The 24,527-nt window shown below is 39.9% G+C and overlaps 1 protein-coding gene across 5 annotated transcripts in view; it reads left to right on the top strand.

Annotated features, from left to right (window-relative positions):
* KCNIP4 (potassium voltage-gated channel interacting protein 4) overlaps positions 1 to 24,527 on the top strand; it is a 1,247,498-nt gene that overhangs the window by 961,615 nt on the left and 261,356 nt on the right. The window contains exon 1 of one of the 5 annotated variants that reach the window (XM_017866806.1): positions 13,682 to 14,506. The exons of the other annotated variants lie outside the window; for them this stretch is intronic. Coding sequence (XP_017722295.1) covers positions 14,395 to 14,506 — 112 coding nt within the window. The 5' untranslated portion in view covers positions 13,682 to 14,394. Of the gene's footprint in view, positions 1 to 13,681; positions 14,507 to 24,527 lie in introns of those variants that run through there. 5 annotated transcript variants of the gene reach the window in all.

The raw sequence follows: 24,527 nt of genomic DNA on the forward strand, positions 1-24,527 counted from the left end.
TTGAGATTGATAGGGCTGCTACAGTGAACCCGATGATCCAGCTTCTCTGAAGCTCTATCCTCTCTTGACTCCCATGAAACATTACTTTCTAGGGTCTCCTTAGATCTCACTTACTAATCCTGCTCTGGCACTTTTGGCTCCCCTTGCTCCTAGAAGTTTGATTCTTTGCTCTTTTCTCTTTCTCTGTCTCTTCCCTGAATATCTCATTTACTACCGTCACTTCAGTTATCTCATTTCTGTAGATGAATCCCAGATTATCTTCCCTCTCACTCTGGCCCTTCTCCCAAGGCATTTTAAGTTATCAGCTCAGCAGCTCTACCTGGATTACCTGATGGTTTCTCAAACACAACTTTATCAAAACTTCAATTACCTTCACCTCCCTACACGTTCCTGTTTCCAATTTCACCCGAGGTGACTTGAAGCAGTTGTATGGCCTTTCAAGAGTTTTCTTTGTCCTAAAAGAACCCCAGTCATTAGGAGTGGGTCCCTTGTGCTCTTTTGTAGTTGGCAATAACAGATTGATCCAGACAATAACAGACTGATCCAGCAGCATTCGTCTGACCTACATACAGGATCTTCCTCGTTGATGTTTGAAACTTGAAGATTGGGATTCGGGTAGATGCCATGGTCAAGAACACCTGGAGAGAAGCATGCTAAGGGCAGCCCTCTCAGGTAGAGGTCAGCAAGGTCCTTCTGCAGGTCACTCACAGCGTCCCCTTTCCCAGCCCTTCCTAAGTTTTGGTTGTGCAGTTTTTTCTTCGTGTTAATGAGTTATCTCAGATTCCTTACAACACCCTTTAATTCTTTCACTAGTCAGAGCCAGTGATATGTTGAGGAATAAGTCCAACATGTTTCACAATCAGTTAAGATCACCTTTGATGCCTCCTCTCCTCAGCCTCTGCTTCACATAGGCTACTATGCTCTGCTGGGTTCAGCTTTGCAGCTTTGCTGGTTTCTGTGTCCAATCCCTTTCTGCCCACTGATAGGACGTCTGGCTTAGACCATTACAATAACCTACTCACTGGTTTTCCTGTCTCTTATTTCTTTCTCTTTTCTTTCATGGTTGTGGTTGCTTATATTTTCACTAGTACCAGATGAAGCGGACCAGACACTGCTAAGATCATGCCTATCAACTGCCTGAAACAATCATTAAATCTTCCTTATTCCACTCTCTTATAGATATTTGCAGGTCTTTGTAGTTTCCCCCCATCCTAGTCTAATGAATTCCCTCTTGAACCCACTACACTACTTAATAAAGTTACTTGCCAGTCTCTGATTATGACTTTGCTGATGCAGTTCATGAGATTCAAATGCCTGCGTGAGGAAAGAACCCTGTCTTATGCCATCATTCATTCAACAAATCATTATACAAAGCCTGTAACTGACAACCTCTCTCCTAGCTCCTGGAGACAGTGAGATGAATGAGATCGGTAAAGGGCCCGCATGTGAGGAGCATCTACAAAAGTGGGAATGAGATAGGAAATGAACGTGCTAAGAGGCATGTAAAAAAATAGGTTCAGGGAGGTTGGTGAGTGCTATGGAGAAAATTAAATAAAAAAACAGCAATTTGATCAAGAGTAACCAGGGAATGGTGACAAAAACACAGAATCCTTCTGATAGAGTGGTCAGGAAAGGCCTCTCTGAGAAGACAGCATTTGAGCTTAGAAGTGAGTGGCAAGAAACAGAAAAGAATAAGGAGACAGTCTAAGAAATAAGGGGACAGTCTTGGGGTAAAGAATGTCACATGGGGATCACAAAGTACAAAGACCAGAGGCAGGAATAGTCTTAGTTTATTTAATGAATTGAAAGACTATGTGGGCAGATAAATGTGATGAGGAGATGTGGGACAGGATTAAATTGGTCTGAATTGATATCAAAGAGGACCCAAAACACAGTGAGGAGTTTGAATGTTATCCCGAATATAATGGACAGCTATTGAGGGGCTGTAAGCAGGGAAATTATATGAAAGATATGCTCTTTAATCTGACTACTGTGTAAAAATAGATCTTAGGGGTGTGAGAGCAAAAGTAACAAAATTAGACTGGAGTTTGCTGAATGGTGGCTTGGGCCTAGGGCTATGTTAGCAGGGTTGGTGAGAATTGGTCAGATACAGAATGTACTTTGGAGGTGGAACCAATAGGATTTGTTGATTGGATTGTATTTGGGGATCTTGCATATTCTAGCATAGAGCAGACATAAGTGTTGTTGATTGACTCATTAAACTAATGATTGAGCTGCCACTCATGGTCAAGCTCAGACTGCATGCAACATTCCCTGATTAACATCAACCCTTCCACTTTCTTGCTCCTCTCCTGCCCCTGAAATCCTACCACATTTTAAACACATTTTCTCATGGACACTAATGTTTTTCCTTTGATTTAGTAACTTATGTGCATTCTTTCCCTTTTCTTCTGGGCTGTAAGCTTCTTCACACCCTTCATGCCCCACAGTCCCTGGCGTATTTTGCATGGCACATAACCGGTGTTAACATTTTTTTGCACAAATGCAGTGAGGTGGAAATTATGCAAAGGTCAAAGTCCTCAAATAAAGAAGAGATTACCGAGCGATGGCATCTGAAATCTGAGGATCTTGTCAAATGGATTAAGTATAATAATACAGCTCAGTTAGTTTAGGCTCTGCCTTGTTTGGAAGCCAAGAACTAACTGAGTGACTGAGAGTGGTTCTTTGAAACCAGAAAGGCAAAGTGAGTGTAGCTTGTGCAAATGGGAATGGGTTCTCACAGCAAGACTGAGTTCCAGGCTCACTTACCACCTTTGTAACAAGTGTCTTAACCATTCTGGATCACAGTTTATTTGTCAAATGGGCATAATAATCGACAGGCCTCAGAGATGGCTACTAAAATATTATAATTACTCTTAGAAACAGAGAGAAACAGAGTCTTTGCTTTGTGCCTGCTCTGAATGCTTTAACTACATTAACCCATTCATTGCCCCTGACAGCACTGTGAGATAGGTGCTTTTATTATCCCCATTTTATAAGTCACTGATATAAAGCACTTCCCACAGCACCCAACAGAGAAAAGATCTCTGTAAGACTAGAAAAGAAAAAAAAAAAAAAATCTAAAATTGGCATGAAGCCAGAATACCTGTTTTAAAACCCTGTTTTGCAGCTATTTTGATCTCAGATCATGCAAACCTTTTAGTCTCAGTTTTCTCATTTTAAAATGGCCTACTGTAAAGAACAAGTGAGAGAAAGCCTGTAAACGTGTAAATATAGGTAAACTTACTCCGGGAAAATCATGAATAAATGTAGACATTCAGAAGGTATTAGAGCTGATTTTTAACTGAAATGTATAAGAGGCAAGCACATTTAAAGGCAGTGTTAGGAGACAGTGTCTTGTGGATCTTCAAAGGATGAAGCCCCTCATTTCCTAGAGTTTAATTGCTACCATGAACAGTCTTGGCAAGTCATGCTCTGTGGCTTTCTCATGTTCAGAGCATTGCCCACTTGAACTGAAAATGAACAATTCAGTAGCTGAAGAGTTTAGTTCATTTTTGGTTTTATCCATCCTTCTTAAAGGCTGAATTAGCTGACGGGACTGACGACATGTGAATGCCTTTTCTCTTCTTATGCAGTAGTTCCTCCTCCATTTTCTTTTGTAATCCTCCAGGACATTTCTTTGTGGGGAGAACACAGAACCAGTCCTGGGTGCTGCAGGGTTGCATCCCTGTAACTCCTAGTTCCTGTAGAGGCTTGTACCTAATTGTTTCTGACCACTAAAATGAAAGGAGAATGTCCCTCGGTCTGATCATTAGTTTATGATTCTAAATTGTTTAGTGTTCCCTTTTAAATATTTTGAAATGTACATTCCTAAGAGTCCTTCCTCTGTGACAATTAGTTCAGAAATAGGAATGCTAATTAAAGCTGCCCTTTCCTTCTCAAAGACAAAGTTCTTTGTACGTTAAAAATGACACACACACACTCATTCTCACACTCACGTGCACTTACCTCAACTGGTTTGTTCCTAACAAAGTGGACTCTATCTTAGTGAGCTTCAGTTTACGTTCTTTTTTCTTCTTAAAGATTGTTTCCTGTTAAAAATAACTAATATATTACATCTATATAGTAGGCAGAATAAAAAACCCCAAAGATGTCCATATTCTAAACCCAGGAATTGTGAAATAATAAATTTATGTTGTTTTGGGTTATGTGACACAATGTAATCAGTGTTGCAAATGAAATTAAGGTTGCTCATCAGATGACCCTAAAATAAGAATAGTATCATGGATTTTTTAAGTGGGCCCAATGTAATCACAAGGATAAAGGAAAGAGGAGGTAGATGGGTCAGTGTCAGAGCAATGGAATGTGAGAAAGACTCAACTGGTCATTGCTGACACTAACAATGGAAGGGGCCACAAGCCAAGATAAGCAGGCAGCCTCTAGAAGCTGAAAAAGGCAAGAAAATTGATTCCCTCCTAGATCTTCAATAGGGAAACACCTTGATTTAAGCCCAATGAGAACCATTTCAAACTTCTGACCTCCAGAACTCTAACGTAATAAATCTGTGTCCTTTTTAGCCACCAGACTTGTGGAAATTTACTATAACAGCAACGGGAAACAAATACAAACTGATTTCAGCATTATAGTAATGGGCACAATAACAGAAAATAAGCAATCTCAGGCAGATAAGCTGCAACACTGACTGTGCGTTCTAGGAAATCTTATCCTCTGAAGAATGATTTCATTTCCAGTTCTCTGGGCCTCTGTATTTGAAGCTGAGGTAGGGGAAACTTTTCTTCTTTCTCTACTTCTATTAATAAAGCTTAGTCCCTTTTGTCAAAGTGATTCATTGGGATGTGACCACTAGCTTCACTGATTGCTGGGTTACAATGAATCTTGCAAGATATTCATAGATGCTTCTGATTCAGGAAGCACTATCAAGAGTCTGCATTCATGAACAGTAATATGGACACAGGTAATATTAATCCTGGCCTTCATGGCTAGTTCATATGTCTTCTCTTTGGGATTTTCCTGATCTTCTCACTATAAGAAATCTCTTCTACAGTTCATAGTCCCTTCTTGCTTTTAACTTAGCTATTATGCAGACATCTTCACACCCTGTTGCAGTGGAAAGAGAACTGGACTAATGGTCCAAAAACCAGGCTACACATCTGGCTGCCAGTCCTGTGCCACAACCTCATATAGCTAGCACTTAGAGAGTGAAGTCCTACCATGACCCATGCCCTGTATTCTAGTAGGCATTCTCTAAACATTTGTTCTGTGCTATCTTTTTTTTTCTTTTTTTTCTTTTTTTGTTTTTGAAATGGAATCTCACTATGTCACCCGGGCAGGAGTGCGGTGGCACGATCTCGGCTCGCTGCAACCTCCACCCCCCTGGGTTCAAGCGATTCTCCTGCCTCAGCCTCCAGAGTAGCTGGGATCACAGGTGCCCGCCACCACACCCAGCTGATTTTTGTGTTTTTAGTAGAGACAGGGTTTCACCATGTTGGCCAGGCTGGTCTTGAACTACTGACTTCAGGTGATCCACCCGCCTTGGCCTCCCAAAGTGCTGGGATTATAAGTATGAGCCACCATGCTCGGCCTACTCTGTACTTCCTTTGTTCATCACCCATTGAGAATGTGCAGGAAATCTAAGGTTGGTACAAAGGGGACTTCCAAGTCATTGAGACTTCACCCATTCTAATCTCATAGATAAGGAAAATGATCCTGGTGATAATTGTATGTGGGGTGGGGTAGAGGGAGAAAAGGAGGGAGAGAGGAGAAAGCACATGGATAAACATGGCAATTTGGAATTATTTGGGGAGGAGAATTTTGGGAACCATATGAAATATTCTTTCCATATAATCTTGATTTGGTTTGGCTGTGTTCCCACCCAAAATCTCATCTTGAATTGTAATCCCCATAATTTCCATAATCCCCACATGTCAAGGGCGGGACCAGGTGGAGGTAATTGGATCCTAGAAGTGGTTTCCCCCAAGCTGTTCTCATGATAGTGAGTGAGTTCTCATGAAATGTGATGGTTTTGTAAGTATCTGACATTTCCCCTGCTTGCACCCACACCATAGTGCTGTCCTGTGAAGAAGGTGCCTGCTTCTCCTTTGTCTTCTGCCATAATTGCAAATTTCCTGAGGACTCCCCAGCAATGAGGAAGTGTGAATCAATTAAACCTCTTTCCTTCATAAATTACCCAGACTCGAGTATTTCTTCATAGTAGTATGAGAACGGACTAACACAGTCTCTGCAACTCTTATACAACAAAATATGCTAAAAATATTCATTCAGTTTCTCTGCAGAATTGGAAAGCGTTTAAGCCAAAGCCTGCTGGGTTCTGTTTCCCAAGTACTGTTGTGGTGCAAGAAATGAGCTTACACAGCTCTGAGAACACCCAAGCCAGTCTCTGGGAATCTCGTGCCCAAGAACTGGGAGGATCCAAGCTGATGAGCTGGTGTATCTATGGCAGCAAGGCCCTGGCCCAAATGGGCAGGAAAGTATCACAGGGCCTAGGAACAGAACTAGAAGTAGGGCCAAGACCCAGCCATGGCTACAACATCCATGGAGATGCCATTTGTCATACTTTTAAAACCACTTGTTCCATTTCCAAGGTCATCTGAAGCTGTGGCTGACAAAATGAAGCTGAAGAGATATTCTGTATTTCTAGTTATAATAGACCCAGAGACTGGTGGACCAGGGAGGCAGGATTAATTGAAGGAGAAATAGGCCCTTGATTGGCCCTTTCCTGGAGCCTCTTTTATGCATTTTAGATCACATCTCCCTGACCATCTATGAGAATCTCACAAACAGAACACAGGCCCCATTCATCTATGTATCCTTAGATTTCTCAGTGCCTGGAGTAAAGGATTGCCTGTTTCTTCTCTTTCTCATGTCTCCCTCTCCCTTTTCTTCCTCTCTTCTCCCCTCCCTTTATCTTTTCTCCTTCCTCTCACCTCCATCCCGAGCTCCTTCTCTTATCTCATTTGTGTTTTCATTGTTCTCTTAACCTTGTTCCCAGGAAAGAACTTGTTACTAAATATTTACACTTCAGTATGAGGTTAAGGTCATATCCTACTTTTCTGAAGGTCATTTGCATTTTAAATCTTGTTTCTCTTTGTGTAATGGGGCCACAGTAAAAAATAAAACAAAACAAAACAAAAAGGATGACTTTGACACATAATTCCCCTCCGATGTAAGAACCCTGGCTCTTGAGTGAGAATTCTTAAAGTCAAGTCCCAGCTCCTCAACTGCTAACACTGTAGCTTTGGGCAAGTTACTTAAGCTTTTGCATCTCAGCATTCTGATCTATATAATGGGGTTAATAATTAGTTATTCTATTGAGATATTATGACAACTCAATGAGACAGTTTATGTAATGCACTCAGCACACTGTGTGTCACGTGGCAGGAACTCAGTATTATTGTACTACAAACTATAATATATAAAAGGGATAATGATTATTATTATCCTGGAGAATCACTGCCCTAAAGCCAACCCAGTGTGGTGGGGTGTGAAAGATACTTATTATAGAGAGATTACATCAAAAGGGATATGACAGGAGAGCCACAAGTTGCATACTGGATTAAATGGGTAAACCCAAGAACTCATTCAGGTTAGGCTACAAAGACTGGGAAAAAGAAATTATGGAAATATGTCATAATCCTAAGGAAAGCTTATATTCTAAAGCAAGTTTTCTGGTTGAACTTCCAAATAGTCTACTTATTTGTTTATGTGAAGATTACATACTACACATGCTTTGATCATAAGATTCATGAGAACTATTTTCAAGATACATTAGTGCAATATTGCTGGAAGTGTCTTAGAATGGGAGGTAGTTTTTTTTTCCCTCAGCTTTCTATTTGAAAATCCAGTCGACCTTGTGGATTCAATAGGGCATTCAAAACAGAAGACTGCAGTGCTTAATAGTTTAATGGATATCCATATACATATTTTAAAGAAGTCCATTCAAGACACATTTACTAACCTTTCAGAATGAGCCTTCAGCTAAGTGAAACCACTTGAGTCTGATCATGTTTGAGCAGAAAGTTCATCTGGAGAACATTTAGGAATTTTCAAAGTAATTGAGAAACCCCAAAATAGAAAGGTTTGATATACTTTAATGTGGAGGTGATGTGGAGGGTAGAGTAGAGGGTGGCTGAGGGTGAATAACTTTCATCATTTTGGTGAGAAAATCTTACAATGTGAAGAGACTTGAAGGGTCATACACCGACCTTGTCTTTGTTACTTGCCCCATCAAGTCCTGATGTTAAGTGGCATCTTTCACCAACTATCCAATCTCATTTTTCTCTCCTGACTTGGAGGTCTCAATCTGGCTTTACCACCGTCGTGAATGCTGTCTCTTGTTTTGTTTTTGTTTTGTTTTTGAGACAGGGTCTCATTCTGTTGCCCAGGCTGGAGTGCAGTGTCACAGGCAGCCTCTGCCTCTTGGGTTCAAGCAATCCTCCCACCTCAGCTCCCCAAGTAACTGAGACTACAGGCCCATGTCACCATGCCCAGCTACTTTTTGTAATTTTTCTAGAGATAGGGTTTTTCCATGTTGCCCAGGCTGGTCTTGAACTTGTGAGCTCGAGCAATCTACCTACCTCAACTTCCCAAAGTGCTAGGATTACAGGCGTGAACCATGGTGCCTGGCCAATGCTGTCTTTGTGTATGCCCATTTATGTTCCTGGGAAAGTCACTTCTCCTCTCCAAACTCATTTTCAATGACCTAGATTAGGTTTCTCTCTTCAATGTAGCCTTCCAGATGATGCCAACTATCCTGTTGGCTTGCTTCTCTTAGCTCCTGTTGACTGAGAATAAATTTGCCTTCTAGAGCTTTACTTCTTTTTAACTTTTCAGCGTATCATCCTGATTTTTCTGTACTAAGCAAGTCAAGCATTATGAAAAGCTAGAGGATTCAAAGCCACCTGTGTCCACTTCCAATCCCTGACCTTGAATAAGCCAACTCTGCTCTCTATACCTCATTTTTTTGCATTTGTAAATTTTTAAAAAAATAGTATTTTATCTTTAAATGATTTCTAAAAGATTGTACAAATATGGATATAGGGGTGAAAAAAAACTTTCTCTCCTTCCTTCTTAGGTTTAGTAGTTGGACCCTGTAAATTAAACTGACAAAGGACAGATTGATGGGAAAAATAGGTAATAGAGTTTATGTACATGTGTAGTGCACATATACATGTGAGAACTCGATGAAGAGTAACTCAAGGGGGTGCTTAGCATTGAGGGCTTATATAATCATCCTAACAAGGGTGATAAATTGTGAAGTGACAAGACAAAGAAAAAAGGATTTGGGCTTCTAGGGTGGTAAATTGTGGAAAGAAAAATATACGGGGGAAACTAATGGAATATAAGGCTTATTTGTAAGGTTTCTTATACAAAACCCACTGGTGCCAACTTTCTGCCCAGTGATTATAGTAGTTTCATCCTTCTCATACAGGAGAGCAGAAGGGAATACTTTACAAAGAGAAATGTATGTATCTATCTCCTACCTTGAGGCAGAAGGGGGGGGAAAGTAGAGAGTTTTTCCTGAGTCTCCTATTTCAGTTGCATTCAATTGAAAATAACCCTTATGCCAAAGTGATGTATTTTGGAGTAACATTTTCTGATTCCCTTCATAGGCTAATCATCTTACATTTAAATTTGACTTAACTCGTTTCTATATGCATTGTAATTCTATGCATTTGAAGAGAGAACAGGTAGATTGTAAATATATCTAATTTTAACGTTTTTCCTCAATCTTGCTACACTTATTTTTGCATTTATTACAATGTCAATAAACAGGATGAGGAACATTTCTTAACCGAGACTATCACCTGGTGAAATTTCAAACTGAAGCTATAACAAAGAAGGAAAAATGATCAATTTCAGGTTTTAGGTAAATCATCCCATTTGAGATTATTTAAAGGATCACAGTGGATTGGGGCAAGGAAATGTAAAGTCTACTGACCCTCTCTCTTTAACAGACTGGTCAATTGATTCGGACATACCTCCTTGGAGTGAGTTTTTACTTCTCTAAGAGTTTCTGTCAATATTTTCCTTTCGAAGTCTCTTATCCAGTTAAAGAGCCCCGCAACATGGTGCAGAGGATGCTGAGAGTCAAGTGCTGAATGATAAAGTAAGCAGAACCTAGTACGGAGTATACCCACATTCAAATCTCAGTTCTACCAAGTGCCGTCTATGAGGCTTCGGGCAAGTGACTTAACCTTTTAAAGCCTGAATTTTCTCCTTGAAACCAAATTATTTCAGGGAACTATAAAAGGATTAAATTAGTTAATCTCTATAAAGATTTTAGAGTAGTACCTAACACTTAAAAGTTCTCCATAAATGTTGATAGTCACTACTTTTGGAGTAAATCAGGTGTAAGTCCTGGTTATGTCCCTTGTGGAATGTAATTTCATGAAAATAAGTTAATCCCAATGCACCTTAGTTTTTTTTTATTCTTCCTTGAAATAGTGATAGTAACACCTAACCTATTGATTTGGGGTGAGCTGAAACTAATTTATACATGTAAATTACATAAGACAGTGCCTGGCTTAGAATCAATGGGTAAAAGCCACTAGTGTACCTTTGGTATTCCCTTCCTTTGGCATGAAAGACAGACCTCTACTGGACACTCATTACAATGTAAAGAAAGGGGTGAGCATGTAAATGAGCATGTAAATGAGCCAGGATGTTTTAATATGACAAACTGGGTTGGAGATAGCAAATTACTGCTATAAAATGGTTGAGCCACGATCTGGAGTTACTTTTTAAAATTTTTAAATATTAAAAATAGAGGTAGAGTCTCACTGTGTTCCCCAGGCTGGTCTCAAACTCCTGAGCTCAAGTTATCCTCCCACCTCAGCCTCCCAAAGCGCTATGCAGGCAACTCTTCTTTCCCCGAGTGGCCCTAGATAAACATCATTCCCCAGAGGTCCCCTGCTTCCCTAGACTTTACAGACAAAGCATGAAACTCCTCTTATGGTGCTGTCGCCTTACAAAATCTCACAGCTGGGGGTGAATGTGAAAGAGCCCCCGCATACTTGGGAGCCAGCAGATTCGATCCAGTAGCCACAGCTGACAGAGCTCGGAAAGCATGTGGTAAATGTAACTAATGCAGACAGGAAAGGGCTGGACCTCCAATCAGCTGGCAGATTCTAAGTAGAGAATGCTATTGTCCTAAAGGGAAATTCCATCTGAAACCAACAAAATCATATTCATGGGACTTTATGTGAATTTCAAAAAAGATAGGAATTTCATTTCTGGAAAAGATGTGGCAATTTTACAACGTGTCTTTTTTTTTTTTTTTTTTTTTTTTTTTTTTTGGAGACAAAGTCTCATTCTGTCCCCCAGGCTGGACTGCAGTGGCATGATCTATGCTCACGGCAAGCTCCATCTCCCAGGTTCTTACCATCTTCCTGCCTCAGCCTCCCGAGTAGCTGGGACTACAGGCATCTGCCACTATGCCCGGCTAATTTTTTGTATTTTTGTATCCTGTGTTAGCCAGGATAGTCTCCATCTCCTGACCTCGTGATCCGCCCGCCACGGCCTCCCAAAGTGCTGGGATTACAGGCTTGAGCCACCGCGCCAGGCCGAGATGTGGCCATTTTAAAATATTTTACCAACTCTCTAAACCAAGAGATCAATTGGCAAATATTTGCTGAAATCTGCTGATAGAAATAAAGGGAAAAGCATGAATTTGGAAGCCAGACAAAGCAATGATTGAATTCTGGGTTTTCTAACCATGTGACCCCCTCTCAGCACTTTAGTTGCTTTCAACTACAATATGGTATGATGTAGGATTAAAAGACATGTTTACATTTAACTTGACCTCATTAATTTCTGTAATTTTTTTTTTAACTTTGGACTTTCTGTAGCTAAACGTCAGAGGAAATTTCAGAAAATGGTTACCTAAAATATTTTTTTTCCCACTAATTACTAAAACCTGCTTCCCCTCCACAGGCTTGCCAGCATAACTGAGAAGAAAATGTTTGGATGGATGGGTGATTGGGCAGATGGATACAAGGATATCTCTTATAAATATGTCATTCAAAATGAAAAGCACCTTTGGCAGGACCAACGTATTTCTAGGACTCAAGGGAAAGAAAGCACCCTGTGGGCTGAGACGATCAGCAGGTCTTCATGGGAAAAACACTGGAACTAGACCTGGGAGCAGGGGTGACAGGACCAGGGAAGAGCAGAGTCGTTTCATCCAAGCAGACCTTGCAGAGCCTCTAAAGAGTTGGAACTTCTGTCATCACCCCACAACTACCATATGCTGGGCAGGGGACCCCAGGGACCGGGCTCAACTCCCCACAGACTTAGTTAATTCTTACATCAACCATGAGAAGGGGGCATTCCCGTTTAAAACTGAGATTCAGAGATGGCGCAGATTCTCCAAGGTCATGGAGCAAGCAAGGGCAAGGCTAGGATTGTACCCACGTCTACCGGCCTCAAAACTTGAGCATGGTATACTATAATATTTCTAGTAATGATTCAAGTTACCATTATGGACGGTTACTGCCTCTACGAAGTCTATTTCCTCGTCCCACCATACCCTTTCCCAAATAGAGTTGACTTTCCCTCCTCGTGTTCCCGCTGTACTGTGCAGACATCTATTCGAGTGTTGGTGCATTTATTGGTCACATTTACTTCATGCCTGCCTCCTCATTAAACTATAAGCCCCCAAAAGACAGAGCTGAGCAATATTTATCGTTTGATCATTCATGTACCATTTATAGTTCATAGTGGCAGCTTAATAAATGCTAATGAATGACTGACTGAATGAAAGCCTGTTGCCTTCCAGTCACTATGTCCACTGCTTGGCAAGTTAGTTAACCTCTCCATGCTTTGTTTTCACCATCTGCAAAGTTAAAATTATTAGAATTAACTTATAATCTGCCACTTATGTGGTAGATTAACTTATCTACCATGTACAGATGTAGGGATAAGTTAATTGTTGAAAAGTCACTACAATATTGATGAGCACATAGTAAATGCTTATTTAGTACGTGGTAACTATTACTGTGATCACATTTTATTCCCATAATTCCCTTTAAATGGAGAACTTTAAATGAAGTATTATGATCTTGACATCATAGAATAGGACTTGTTATTAGAATGGTTAAGTGTCTTGCACAAGCTCACGTAGGGAGAAAGAAGCAGAACTTGCACATGTCCCTGGGGGTCTGAGATACTACTCACAAACCCTTATATTTCCAGTTCACATACAGGGTCCCTGTTGATTCTCTTCACCTCCATTTTTAGGTTGGGCTTCAGCAGAGTGGAGAGAACCAACAAAGTGATTCAGCCAGTGTGGTCCTGGCACAGCACAGGGTCTGCTTGGAGTGGTTTGGACTAGCACACCTGATGGCATCTTTGCAACGGTGCTGTCCACACTTCCCAGTTGATAGGAGTCACCTGGGCTTCTCACTTAATAACACACACTCCAGGCTCCTCTGATGAGCGTGGTTTTAACAAACAAGCCCAGGTTGTTTTTATCATCAGGGAAGTTTGTGAAACTTTGCTTTGAGAGAGGCTGAGGCCAGACTTTAAAGGACGATGGTGGTGCCCATCTTCCAGGGGGCAGTTATGAACATCTTAGTTGTTACTGGGTACTGCTCCGCCACGCCCTCCGTCCATGTTTGTAAATATAATATAAGGACTAAATCAGTCTCCCTGATAATGCACCCAACGTGACAGCGGAGACCAGAACAAGGAGTGGCGTGGCGGGGGAGGCTCAGGTGTTCTCCTTTGACAAAGTCATTGAATCACGGAGCTTTGCTCCTGCACTTTTCTCCCTGGAAAAGCTGCTTATAGACTTCCACGGGGGCTTTCAGAAAGGACCTGTAGGCACCAGCCACCAGAACGGATTATTTCCTAGCATTCAGAGAGGGGACTGAGCTGTCTCCCAGAGGAGGCTCTAGGAAGAGAGAGCAGCAGCTTTGGCAAAAAGGGGCCATTCGCAAGCTTCCCAGGCAGCAAACTAGCGCGCAGATCTGCCCAGCCTCGCGTCCTCAGCGAGGGAAGCGCGCGGTGCTCTCCGGGGCAAGTTTTTTAGGAGTGTCCCTTCTCGCCACCGACACGGCAAAATCTCCAGTTCTCCGACAGACGTTTCCCTCGCAGCTCTGAAGTCGAAGTTCTCGCCCGCTGGCTGCAGCGTAGGGAGGAGAGGTCCGTGCGCTGTGGTTGCGGGGGTAGCCCCGCCAGCCAAATGCCAGGATCAGCATGAGAGGCTGGACTTTAGTCCAGGTCTGTCCTCATCCCGGGGGACCGCCGGCTTGGCAGGGTGCATCTGCGAGGAACTGCTCACTTTTTCCCCTTGCAAGTCTTTGTTCCAAGCCTGACGTTGCTACGATTCTGTAATTAACTCCCTCCACTCCAAAGGGGTCTGGAGGCTGGGATGCTCTGCCAGCTCAGAGGATGTTGACTCTGGAGTGGGAGTCCGAAGGACTGCAAACAGTGGGTATTGTTGTGATTATATGTGCATCTCTGAAGCTGCTTCATTTGCTGGGACTGATTGATTTTTCGGAAGGTAAAGTGGTCGCTCCCAGTCTGTGCTGTTGGGCAGGTCTGGTTTAGAAGTAGATACAGATGCTGCAGAAGTTAAGAGGGCTTAATACTCAAAGTAAAAGTTTTAAAATATGCATGTTTGGCATAGAGCATCTAGTGACTGAACAGTTCATTTTGGTTTATCCAGATATTTTATATTAGAAGGGAAGGGATATTGTACCATTATCTTTCTATTTGAAATCTACTTCGGTTTAGTATTTTGTGGGTTCAATATTTTTCTACGGTGGGGAGTTAGGACTCCTATGGGGTAATAATACGGGTTGGTATTTGGTTGTCAAGTTCATGTTGGCTACCACGCCTTAATGTCATTAGTGATTTCATCCTATGAAAGAGTATCTTGATTTGTGAAGAGAATATCTGTGTGTGCCTCATTAGTTAGGAGGTGTGAGGGTGAACCGGGGTGGTTTATTGTGATATAAAATGGGTAAGCTTTTGCTATGAAATTGAGTTAATGGGTGCTCAGCAAAAATGTGCTTTGAACACTTGATTTGCAAGCGTTTCATTTGCATTCCCCAGTGAGTCTCATTGCTCATGGGTCTCCTGAGTGGGAACTCATACACACGAGACAGGACTGTCGCTATCAATAAAAATTAGATCCATCTAACATAAATTTTACTCTTGCTGTCCAAAATGAATTTTGTTATTCAAAGATTGGAGAGTTTTAAAAAGTTGATTAACTTTGCTTTAACTATTTGTATGTATCAAACACACACACATACTTTTTTTATAAAATAATGCTTTCACTAAAATAATACCCTTTGAATCATTTAAACCTAAATCATTTGATATCAATTCTACGTGCAAGCCCTTCTCTCTTCCTAAGTGAAAGAATGGCGTCCCTGAGATACTTACTAATATTTCTTCCAGATATGGATATGATCTTTTATTGCCAAGTTATGAATATTTACCTCTCACATTGTGTTTAATATGGGGAGATGGAAATATTTAAGCTTGCCTATGCTTTCTGTAATCTTTCTAACTATAGGAGCTAAGACCTGATAGCTGTGATGACATCATCCCAAAGCACATCCGGTATACAGGTTGTTTCTGTTAATATGTTAATAATGGTCAATGTATCTTATCTTCAGAAAGGCGTTTTATTCTGCAAAGGAGGTTCATTAGGTTCTAACTGTTGAGACAATATAAGAACATACATTCTCTTGTAATCTTCATATCTTCTTTAAAGTGTTCTCAATCAGTTCTGCTTTGACACAATACAAATAATACTGTAATGGGATTAAAACCTCAGAATTTAGTTCTTTTTCCTTTTCTTATATTTCACAGTAATTTTATTTAACCCCTGAAGGAAAATAATGCGTAAGCAGGCTTCTCCAATGTTACACAATTTTCCATTCTCTTGCGATTTCTGCCTCAATGCACTAAATGCTAGTGTCTTAATATAGTACAAGTAATTTCAATTTCTATGATTGGAATACTTTGCTTCTATTTTATTTTGTCACCGTGTTTTTGTTCTCTGGACTTAGTTGAGCCATAGCCCCCAACTTCAGTGCATTGTACTGGAGCTGACTTAGTTTCAGAGCTGGGTTCTAAAGGACAACCCTCACGAATGTATTGAGGAAGTCAACTTTCACAGTGCTATGAGGATAGCGCACAGTTCTTACATTGTCAATGTTAATAATGTAGAAATTTAAAATCAAAAGTCCCAAGTGTAAGGCTCCTGGCAACGATTCAGCTTTTATTTTTCAAGGTCTGTTTCATATCACTTAAAGCTGAAAGTTTGCAGATTCAAACTTCAAATTTGAGTTTCAACAAAATGAAAATTAGAATTGTAAACCTGACTCCCCAAAATAGAATCAAAGAAATTTTGAGTTGATCTGAAATGTCTTCCTTGGGAGAGATATCTAAATCATATTCCTATCCATATCTGAATCTGTATTTCTATATCAACACACACACACATACACATAGAGATATACATAAATATTTTTAGATATTATGTGAAATGTTCAGTAAGCTGGAGAAACTTTTGATTCGATATAGAATCCATGATCATGCTGAATCACAAGGATGCAGGTTATCCCCATACATGAGGGAAGACCCACATATACTTGTTGAGCCAGTCCCTTTTTCCTCTGAAATACATGTTAGGAAATATTAGTCTGGGCCAATTCTTATTTTGCATAGGAGACAACTACAATCCAGTGAAGTTAACTGACTTGTCATAAGGCAAATGTCACTGGGAGCAGAAGCAGAATCAAAAAACAAAGACTACTGAATCCTATACCGTGCTTTTCCTACTGCAGCATACTTTTTATACATCTTCCTTAATGTTGGGAAAAGGAATAAATGAAAATGCACATGGGAACTTTCTGGAATTCTTGAGCCGTTTCCTGAATTGACTGTTAATATCATGTGAAATATTTGTGGCAGATGCATTTAAAAGAAAATCACATAATGGGCATATATTTTCTACAAGGTTTTGACCTCAATCCAGGAATGGGACTCAAGCATGGGATATAAATGAGCTAAGCCAGACCACTGACCTTTGTCATAAATTAGAGGCAAGATTAGGACAAAAGCAAGCCAAGCTGTCTCCCCAGCCCCTTGCAAACCTCTATGATCTGCACTGAATTTTGACCAAATGTGACTTACATTCAATCATGATGAATGTCCAGTTCAAGCAGAGTCCAAGGATGAAGCCCAGTGAGAAGGTGACACCTCTATCCTAGGCCTCCTGCCTGTTTCTTTAGACTATGACATTGTCTAAGCAGAAAAAGAACCTGAACTTTTTGATCAGTAGCCAAGCAAAGGATTAAGAAAAAAAATGCAGCTAAAGTGCAAACCACCATAAAAAATTAGATTATCAGAGCCTTCATTCTTTCTAGCTGCAAATAATAAAGGCTGACAGGGTTATCCCAATGCAAATTGCTAAATTCTTTATTAAGATTACACCACCTAGAAACTATAACCCACAAGAGGCCAGAGAATTAGCCTCTTTTTTTATGGTGGAGAAGTGCAAGTGAAAAGGCCCAGAGTAGAAGTTTGAGCTTCTTTTAGGCAGCATTGAGCTTACACGCTGTTTTCAGGAAGCAGCGATACATCAATGGTACCATGATGGAATATTTTCTCCAGTGTGATTTTCTATATAATACATTAGAAAGTACTTCTGAGTTTATTTGAATGACAGGGTCCATATTAATGTTGAGATAAAGCAGTATTGCCTTAATATTTTCATCTCTAATGTTGACTAGAATTAGACATAGAAAAGTATTAAGAGAAATAATTACTTGTTTTAGTTTCCAGTTTTGATGGTCTTATTTAAAAAAAAGTTTTAATTGAAATTCACGACTTAGGACTCAAAAACGATTTGTGAAGAAGATCAAAATAACCAATGTGATTTTAATATAGGGATTTGAAATTTTGCACGTATCCACTTATTAGTAAGGGGAAGGAGAAAGAACACTCGTGAGATTAAGCGCATCATTTCATACTTTAGCTTGTGATCTTGTCATATTGAATTCTAACGTGTGCAGGGTACCCTGTTGGGTATTGACTGAGAGGGTGGGAAAGTGTGAGATGAACATTGAAGTGCCCTCAACAAACTTCCATTCTAGTGAAGGAGACTACTTACTAAACAAGACAACAGGAAACAATGCAGGGCATAGGGCCAAGCCATGGCCGGTAGAAGCACAGGTAGAAAGGTTCATTCTGGAAAGGACTCCAGGGAAGGTTTAATGGAGAAGAAAAACTAGTTGTACAGGACCTTGGAGTGAGAGAAGCATTTCCCAAATTGGAAAATCCAGGAAGAAGATTCCAGGCTGAGCAAAGAAATTGAGCTGTGACTCTAGGCGCAGACAATGGGTGGCTTGCGTGGATTAGGACAGTGAATTGAGTATGGCTCGTAGCACATGGGTCTAAGAACATTAAAATATGTGGCTGGATAAGTTAGTTGGGGTTCAACACTAGAAGTGCACACTTGTTGCCTAGCCATTGAAGAGCCGTTGACTCAAAGACTTCAACTTTCGGGGAGCAAGTGGTACAGATCCATGTTTTAGGTCGGTCAACCTGGGAGTAGGTGAAGATGAATTCAGAGGTAAGAAGGTGGAAGCAGAGACACTAGTTATGCTTTTGTAGCAATTCAGATGGGAGATTAGAAGGACAAAAATCCACAGAATTCTCTCCTCAATAAAATACTTAGGGAGAACTGTTCATTTCCAGTTTTTCCAGAAGTTCTTATTTAATATGATATCCATGACATACAGCTCTTTGGAAACAATATACTTCTACTTTATTTCAGAGCCACTTTGTTTGGCTTTATTAAATATCTTTTTTTATGAGAAAAGAAAGAAATGTGGAGTATGCAGAGATCATAACTATAGGTATAGTGGAAGGAACTTAAAACTTTAGATAGATTTATCTGCTGTCTTACAAGGTCTTCAATTATTGTAAACTTTTATTTTGAAAATTTTACACCTAAAACAAGGTATAGAAAATAGTGTAATGAATTGTCATATATCCATTATCTAGCTTCAATAATTATCAGTACTTTGCCATTTGTTATCACATGACTTGCATTTAATAAATATTTATTGATTGTCTGCAGTATGTCAGGCACTAGGCTTGGCTCTAGAATATAGAGATCAATTAAAGATAGTTGCTGCCTTCAAGAAACTCTCAGTTGCATAGGAAGAAAAAGAATACTAACAAATAAAATATAATACATCATGGTAAATAGACCAGTACAAGAAAATCCAAGAAGAATGTAAGGTAATTAAGTCCAAGTGGAGGAGATGAAAGCAATCAGATGACTCCATAGTGGAGGTGACCTCTAATCCTGGTTTTTATGGATGAAGAGAAGCATATAAGATTGATATGTAAGAATGGTGCTTATGCAAGTACTATATGTAAAACACAGGGTGAGGTAACACCATGTACGAGCACAGGGCCATGATACACCATGTGAAATTCCTGGAACAACAATAAAAAGTAGGAGAGGAGTTGACAGTTTTACTCCTTCTCCTTAATTGTACAATTATCCTTGCTGTTTAGCACAGTGCTTGGTATATAGAAGTTACTGAAGAAAATTATGGCCTGAATGCTATTTGCTTCCATACAGGAATAGTGCCAGTACACATCTGCTTATCCCACATAATAAATAACTTCCAGTATCATTTTCAGGTTTCCAAAGTAGCCTAAAACTATTGATTCATTAAGATTTTTGTTATATATATTTTTTCTGTTAGTAACATTTCACATCACAATCCCCTCGCAAAATGAAGATACCTGCACAGCAAACACATCTGTTTGTTGGAACTCCTGAGCCAGGGAGATAATTTCAATTAAGATAACCAACAATGAGCTGCAGAATCCCAGCTTATATGAACTGTGGTTTGCTGGAAAAGCAACACTTTCAATTCTGTAACTGGAAAACCATTTAGATTTATTGCTAAAATATAACAAATATGTATTACTGTGTGGAAGGGAAGGGAGGATAGTCAGGTGTTTTACTGCCTTCAAGAAATTTCCAAATTGGTTAGGGGCCAAACAGCTCATGAGTAACTAATCCAAGATGAAAAAGTATTGTGAGAGGGAGTAAGGCCTTTAGAAAACTGAAAAAGAAGAGCCATCTAGAAGATTCTGGCGAAGGCTGCATAAAGATGGTAACATTTTAAATCTCAAGATTTGAGAGATCCAAAACTTTGACAGGTAGAGACTAGAAATTAAAAGCAGAAATTTGAACTATATTTTTAAAAGACAGGCAGTTTCCTGAAATCATTTTGTAATCAGATTGGCACTAAAATTTCATTATTTAAAATACCATGTTTCTGCTTGGACCTGGCAATGTGCTTGATACTGATTAGTTTGGGGACTATTATTTTCCAGTTCTAATTATTTTTACTTACTTTGGTAACTTGTGCCTCATCCAATCTGGAAGAGGAGAGCTATAATTTTAAGTAGGCAGTCAGAGGAGTGGAAGGGGAATGCCCTCCAGTCAAAAATCATCAGGAAACACACCTGTGGTTGAATAATTGTCTTTTATTATTCATTGCAGAAAGAGAATACACGCTGCAGAGAAAGGTGGAATGTCTCAGAGAGTGTTAGGATTTATTGCAGGGTTTAAGCTCATTTTGGTGCCGTTGGAGAAGGTTTTAGGGAGCAAGACATTGGCCTGGACAGGAAGCTGTCAAGAAGCCAGTGTCATGCTGTGATTCGGTAGCTTGTATCTACAAGTAGTGAATACTAGACTGAGGTGAAAGCTGTAATAGGTAAAGCAGCAGCAGTTACTTGTATTAGCTGGGATAGGATATATTTGATTATTTTGTGGTTTAAAGTTCATGTTAGGCCAGGAGTGGTGGCTCATGCCTGTAATCCCAGCACCTTGGGAGACCAAGGCGGGCGGATCACCTGAGATCAGGAGTTGGAGACCAGCCTGACAACATGGAGAAACCCTGTCTCTACTAAAAATACAAAATTAGCCAGGCGTGGTGGTGCATGCCTCTAATCCCAGCTACTCTGGAGTCTGAGGTGGGAGAATCACTTGAATCCAGGAGGCAGAGGATACAGTGATCCAATATCATGCCACTGCACTCCAGCCTGGGCAACAAGAGCAAAACTCCATCTCAAAAAAAAAGAAAAAGTTCATATTTTTGCTTCTGTTCAAACATGAGTATAGAGTGCTCTTGTTTTATATTGATCAACTGTGGGTCCACAGTGGTGTTTTCTGATGTCCATATTCTATGAAATGGCTTATCATCAGCAAGAAAACAACAAGACCTAACTAATAAAGCAGCTCAGCTCCTTCTGGGTGCCCACAGGTGCTTTTCATCGTCTCTTACATAACAAGGGAGAAGGCAGAATAAGGCGAGAGGGAAGATTATAGGCTATAAAGCACACAGATTTGAGTTTAAGTCCTAATTCACTAACTGTGAACAAGTTACTTAATCCTCCCAAGCTTCGATTTCCTTTTCCTATAATGGGGTTAATAATCCCAGTCTTTGAAGATTATTGTAGGGAATACTAAAATATAACTGGAATATCTAGCTCTATTCTTCATCCACAAATAGGAGCCAATCAGTTCCTTTCTTGTCATTGTGTTGAAACAACAGTTGTCACGTTCCAATTTCTTGAGTTTGAGTAGGCGTTCTCTGAAGAATGCTTCAGAATCACCTAGCTGACCTGTTAGACCCAGATTGTTGGGCCCAACCCATGGAGTTTCCAATTCAGTAAATCTGGGGTTGGGTTCTGGGAATTCGCATTTCTAATGGGTTCTTACTTGAGGATCATGCTGCTGGTCCAGGGGCCAAACTTTGAGAACCATTGAGTTAGGTAATAAATTAGAAAGGCCAAACCCATGGTATCTGCAGTGTGTTCTGCGCCAAGTTGTCTGACGCCTGCTGAGCTTGATTCTCAAGCAGTGGCCAGCCAGCTTTTTCAGCAGGAAACACTTTAGATTTTGTGGGCCATGCAGTCTGTCACAACTCCTCAACTCTGTTGTAGCACAAAAGCAGCCATAGATAATATGCAAACAGATAGGTGTGGCCATGTTCTAATAGAACATTGTAGATGCTCTTTGAATCCCATACAATTTTCATATGTCACAATATATTTATTTAATGTCTGCCTTTTTAACCATGATTTTACATGTGAAACAATGTTTAGCTGGCAGGTGATACCAAAATTGACAACCGACTAGATTTGTCCTACCACTGTATGTCGCCAGCCCTTGTTCTAGAGTTGGCAATAAAGGGAACCATTGAGAAGGGGGTGGGGGTCTCAGGTTGATGACTTATTGTTTTTTAGAAATTTAACTAGATCTTTCTGTCCCTTCTGTATTATTGAGGGGATGGAGGTCTAGTCTCTTTTTAGGGGGTTGGTGGAATTGTCTGCCAAATTGTCAAGTGATTTAAATGAACACATATGTGTTTGTTCAATAAAACGACTTCCTTTTCCCTAACTTCACACTGCTGGACCAACTTAGATAGTTGTTATATAAATTAAGCCATCTGCCTGGTATTGTCATACAAGGAATCAAGGCTTGAGTGCCCTGTCCTACTGGTTTTCATTTTCGGTATTATTGTCTCTTGGAAAAGTTGATAATATACTCTTTTCATTGAGTTTGCAAACTCTTATTTCATAGATTTGTTAAAGACCCTTTTCAATTTTTAAAATTACATTGCTATTCACACTGAGCCTGTTGAGTCTAGGACACGTACATTCAATCAACAAATATTAAAAAATAAAATCACCTTAAGTTTACGCTCTCTTAAAAATAAAAGATCCATAAGTAGTGGGTAAGATCATGGTCTTTGAAGTGAGACAGACCTAGAGTTCATTTCCAGATTTTCTTTTTACTGGCTGTGATCTTGGAGAAGATATAACCACCTGAACCTCAGTTCTCTCATTTGTAAAATGGAATACTAGTCGTAGCTACCTCACGGCATTATTATGAAATTTAAATTAAATGATACTTGTTAAAACTCTCCTTTGCACAGTGCTTATCACACAGAGCTCAATAAATATTGGGTATTACTTATAGTGTTAACATCATTGCTTGCTTTGCTTTGCATAGTCATCATACCTATTATTAGCATAATCATTTATTCAGTCATCCAGGAAAGAAAGGTTTTCAAGTGTGATCTGTGTACCAAGAACTGTACTAGTCATTGAGAACATAAAGACGTAATTTTCACTATGTTGGGTTTATATATAAATGAACATACCGATAAATTAATAAATTGCCCAGGCCTCACATCTATGTAGATTTTAGAGAGACATAAAAGAAAGATTGACCAATCCTATTTAGAAAGTGGAGAGCATCAGAAAGTACTCAAAGAGGTGATCTTTGAGCTGCATCTGAGCAACACTTTTAGCACTCAGCATCAAGCAGACTTGAGAACCACTGGCAATTGATAAACCCTACTTTAGCATTTCCAAGAACACCTCATGTTGATCTCAGTTTCAAATTCCTGGCTTATATTATTCACAGAACTCCTTCTCCTACACAAATGCCACTCTTCTTTCCCCATTTCAGCTTTAAGTGAAACCCACCCTCTCTTTAATAGCACCCTTTCTTCCTAATCTGAATTCAGTTACTCCTGATGTATGTAGTACAGCAAACACAACACTTAATAATAAACCCTGATGCACTGTCCTTCAAATCACTTAATTTGTGTTCATTCATTTTCTCTCCAGCTGAACAAGAGAGAACACCCTACCTCAGTACAGTGTGAATTTTCCCTGTATTTCCACGGTGTCCAGAGCTGTATGGAGTGTGTTACCCAGGCTCGATGATGCAGGCATAAACAGATACCTTGTGTTCTTTCACTTCACATTGTTGTGCTTTGCAGATAATGTGCTTTTTACAAAGTGAAGGCTTGTGGCAACCCTGCTGAGCTAGTCTTTTGTTGCCATTTTTCCAACAGCATGTGCTCACTTTATGTCACATTTTGGAAATTTTTACAGTATTTCAAACATTTTCATTATTATTGTATCTGTTTTAGTGATCTTTGACTAGTGATCTTTGGTGTTACTAGAGAAATTTTTGTACCACATACACCAGGTATAATCAAGTTCGGATTAGGAGCACCATGAACCACATCCATATAAGATTGCAAACTTAATCTATAAATATTGTGTGTGTTCTGACTGCTCCACTGACCGACCATTCCCCAATCTCTCTCCCTCTCCACAGGGCCAGCCTATTCCCTGAAACACAACAATATTGAAATTATGCCAATTAATAATGTTACAATGGCCTCTAAGTGTTCAAGTAAAGGAAAGATCATACATCTCTCACTTTAAATCAAAAGCTAGAAAGCTTTAGTGAGGAAGGCATGTTGAAAGTCAAGATTGGCCAAAAGCTAAGCCTCATGTGCCAGTTAGCCAAATTGTGAATACAAAGAAATCATTCTCAAAGGAAATGAAAAGTGCTACCTCACTGAACACATGAAGGATAAGAAAGCAAAACAGCCTTATTGCTAATATGGAGAAAGTTTTAGGGATCTGAATAGAAGATCAAACCA

This window comes from Rhinopithecus bieti, unplaced genomic scaffold (genome assembly GCF_001698545.2).
Source record: "Rhinopithecus bieti isolate Rb0 unplaced genomic scaffold, ASM169854v2 scaffold_1599, whole genome shotgun sequence".
Lineage (NCBI taxonomy): Eukaryota > Metazoa > Chordata > Mammalia > Primates > Cercopithecidae > Rhinopithecus > Rhinopithecus bieti.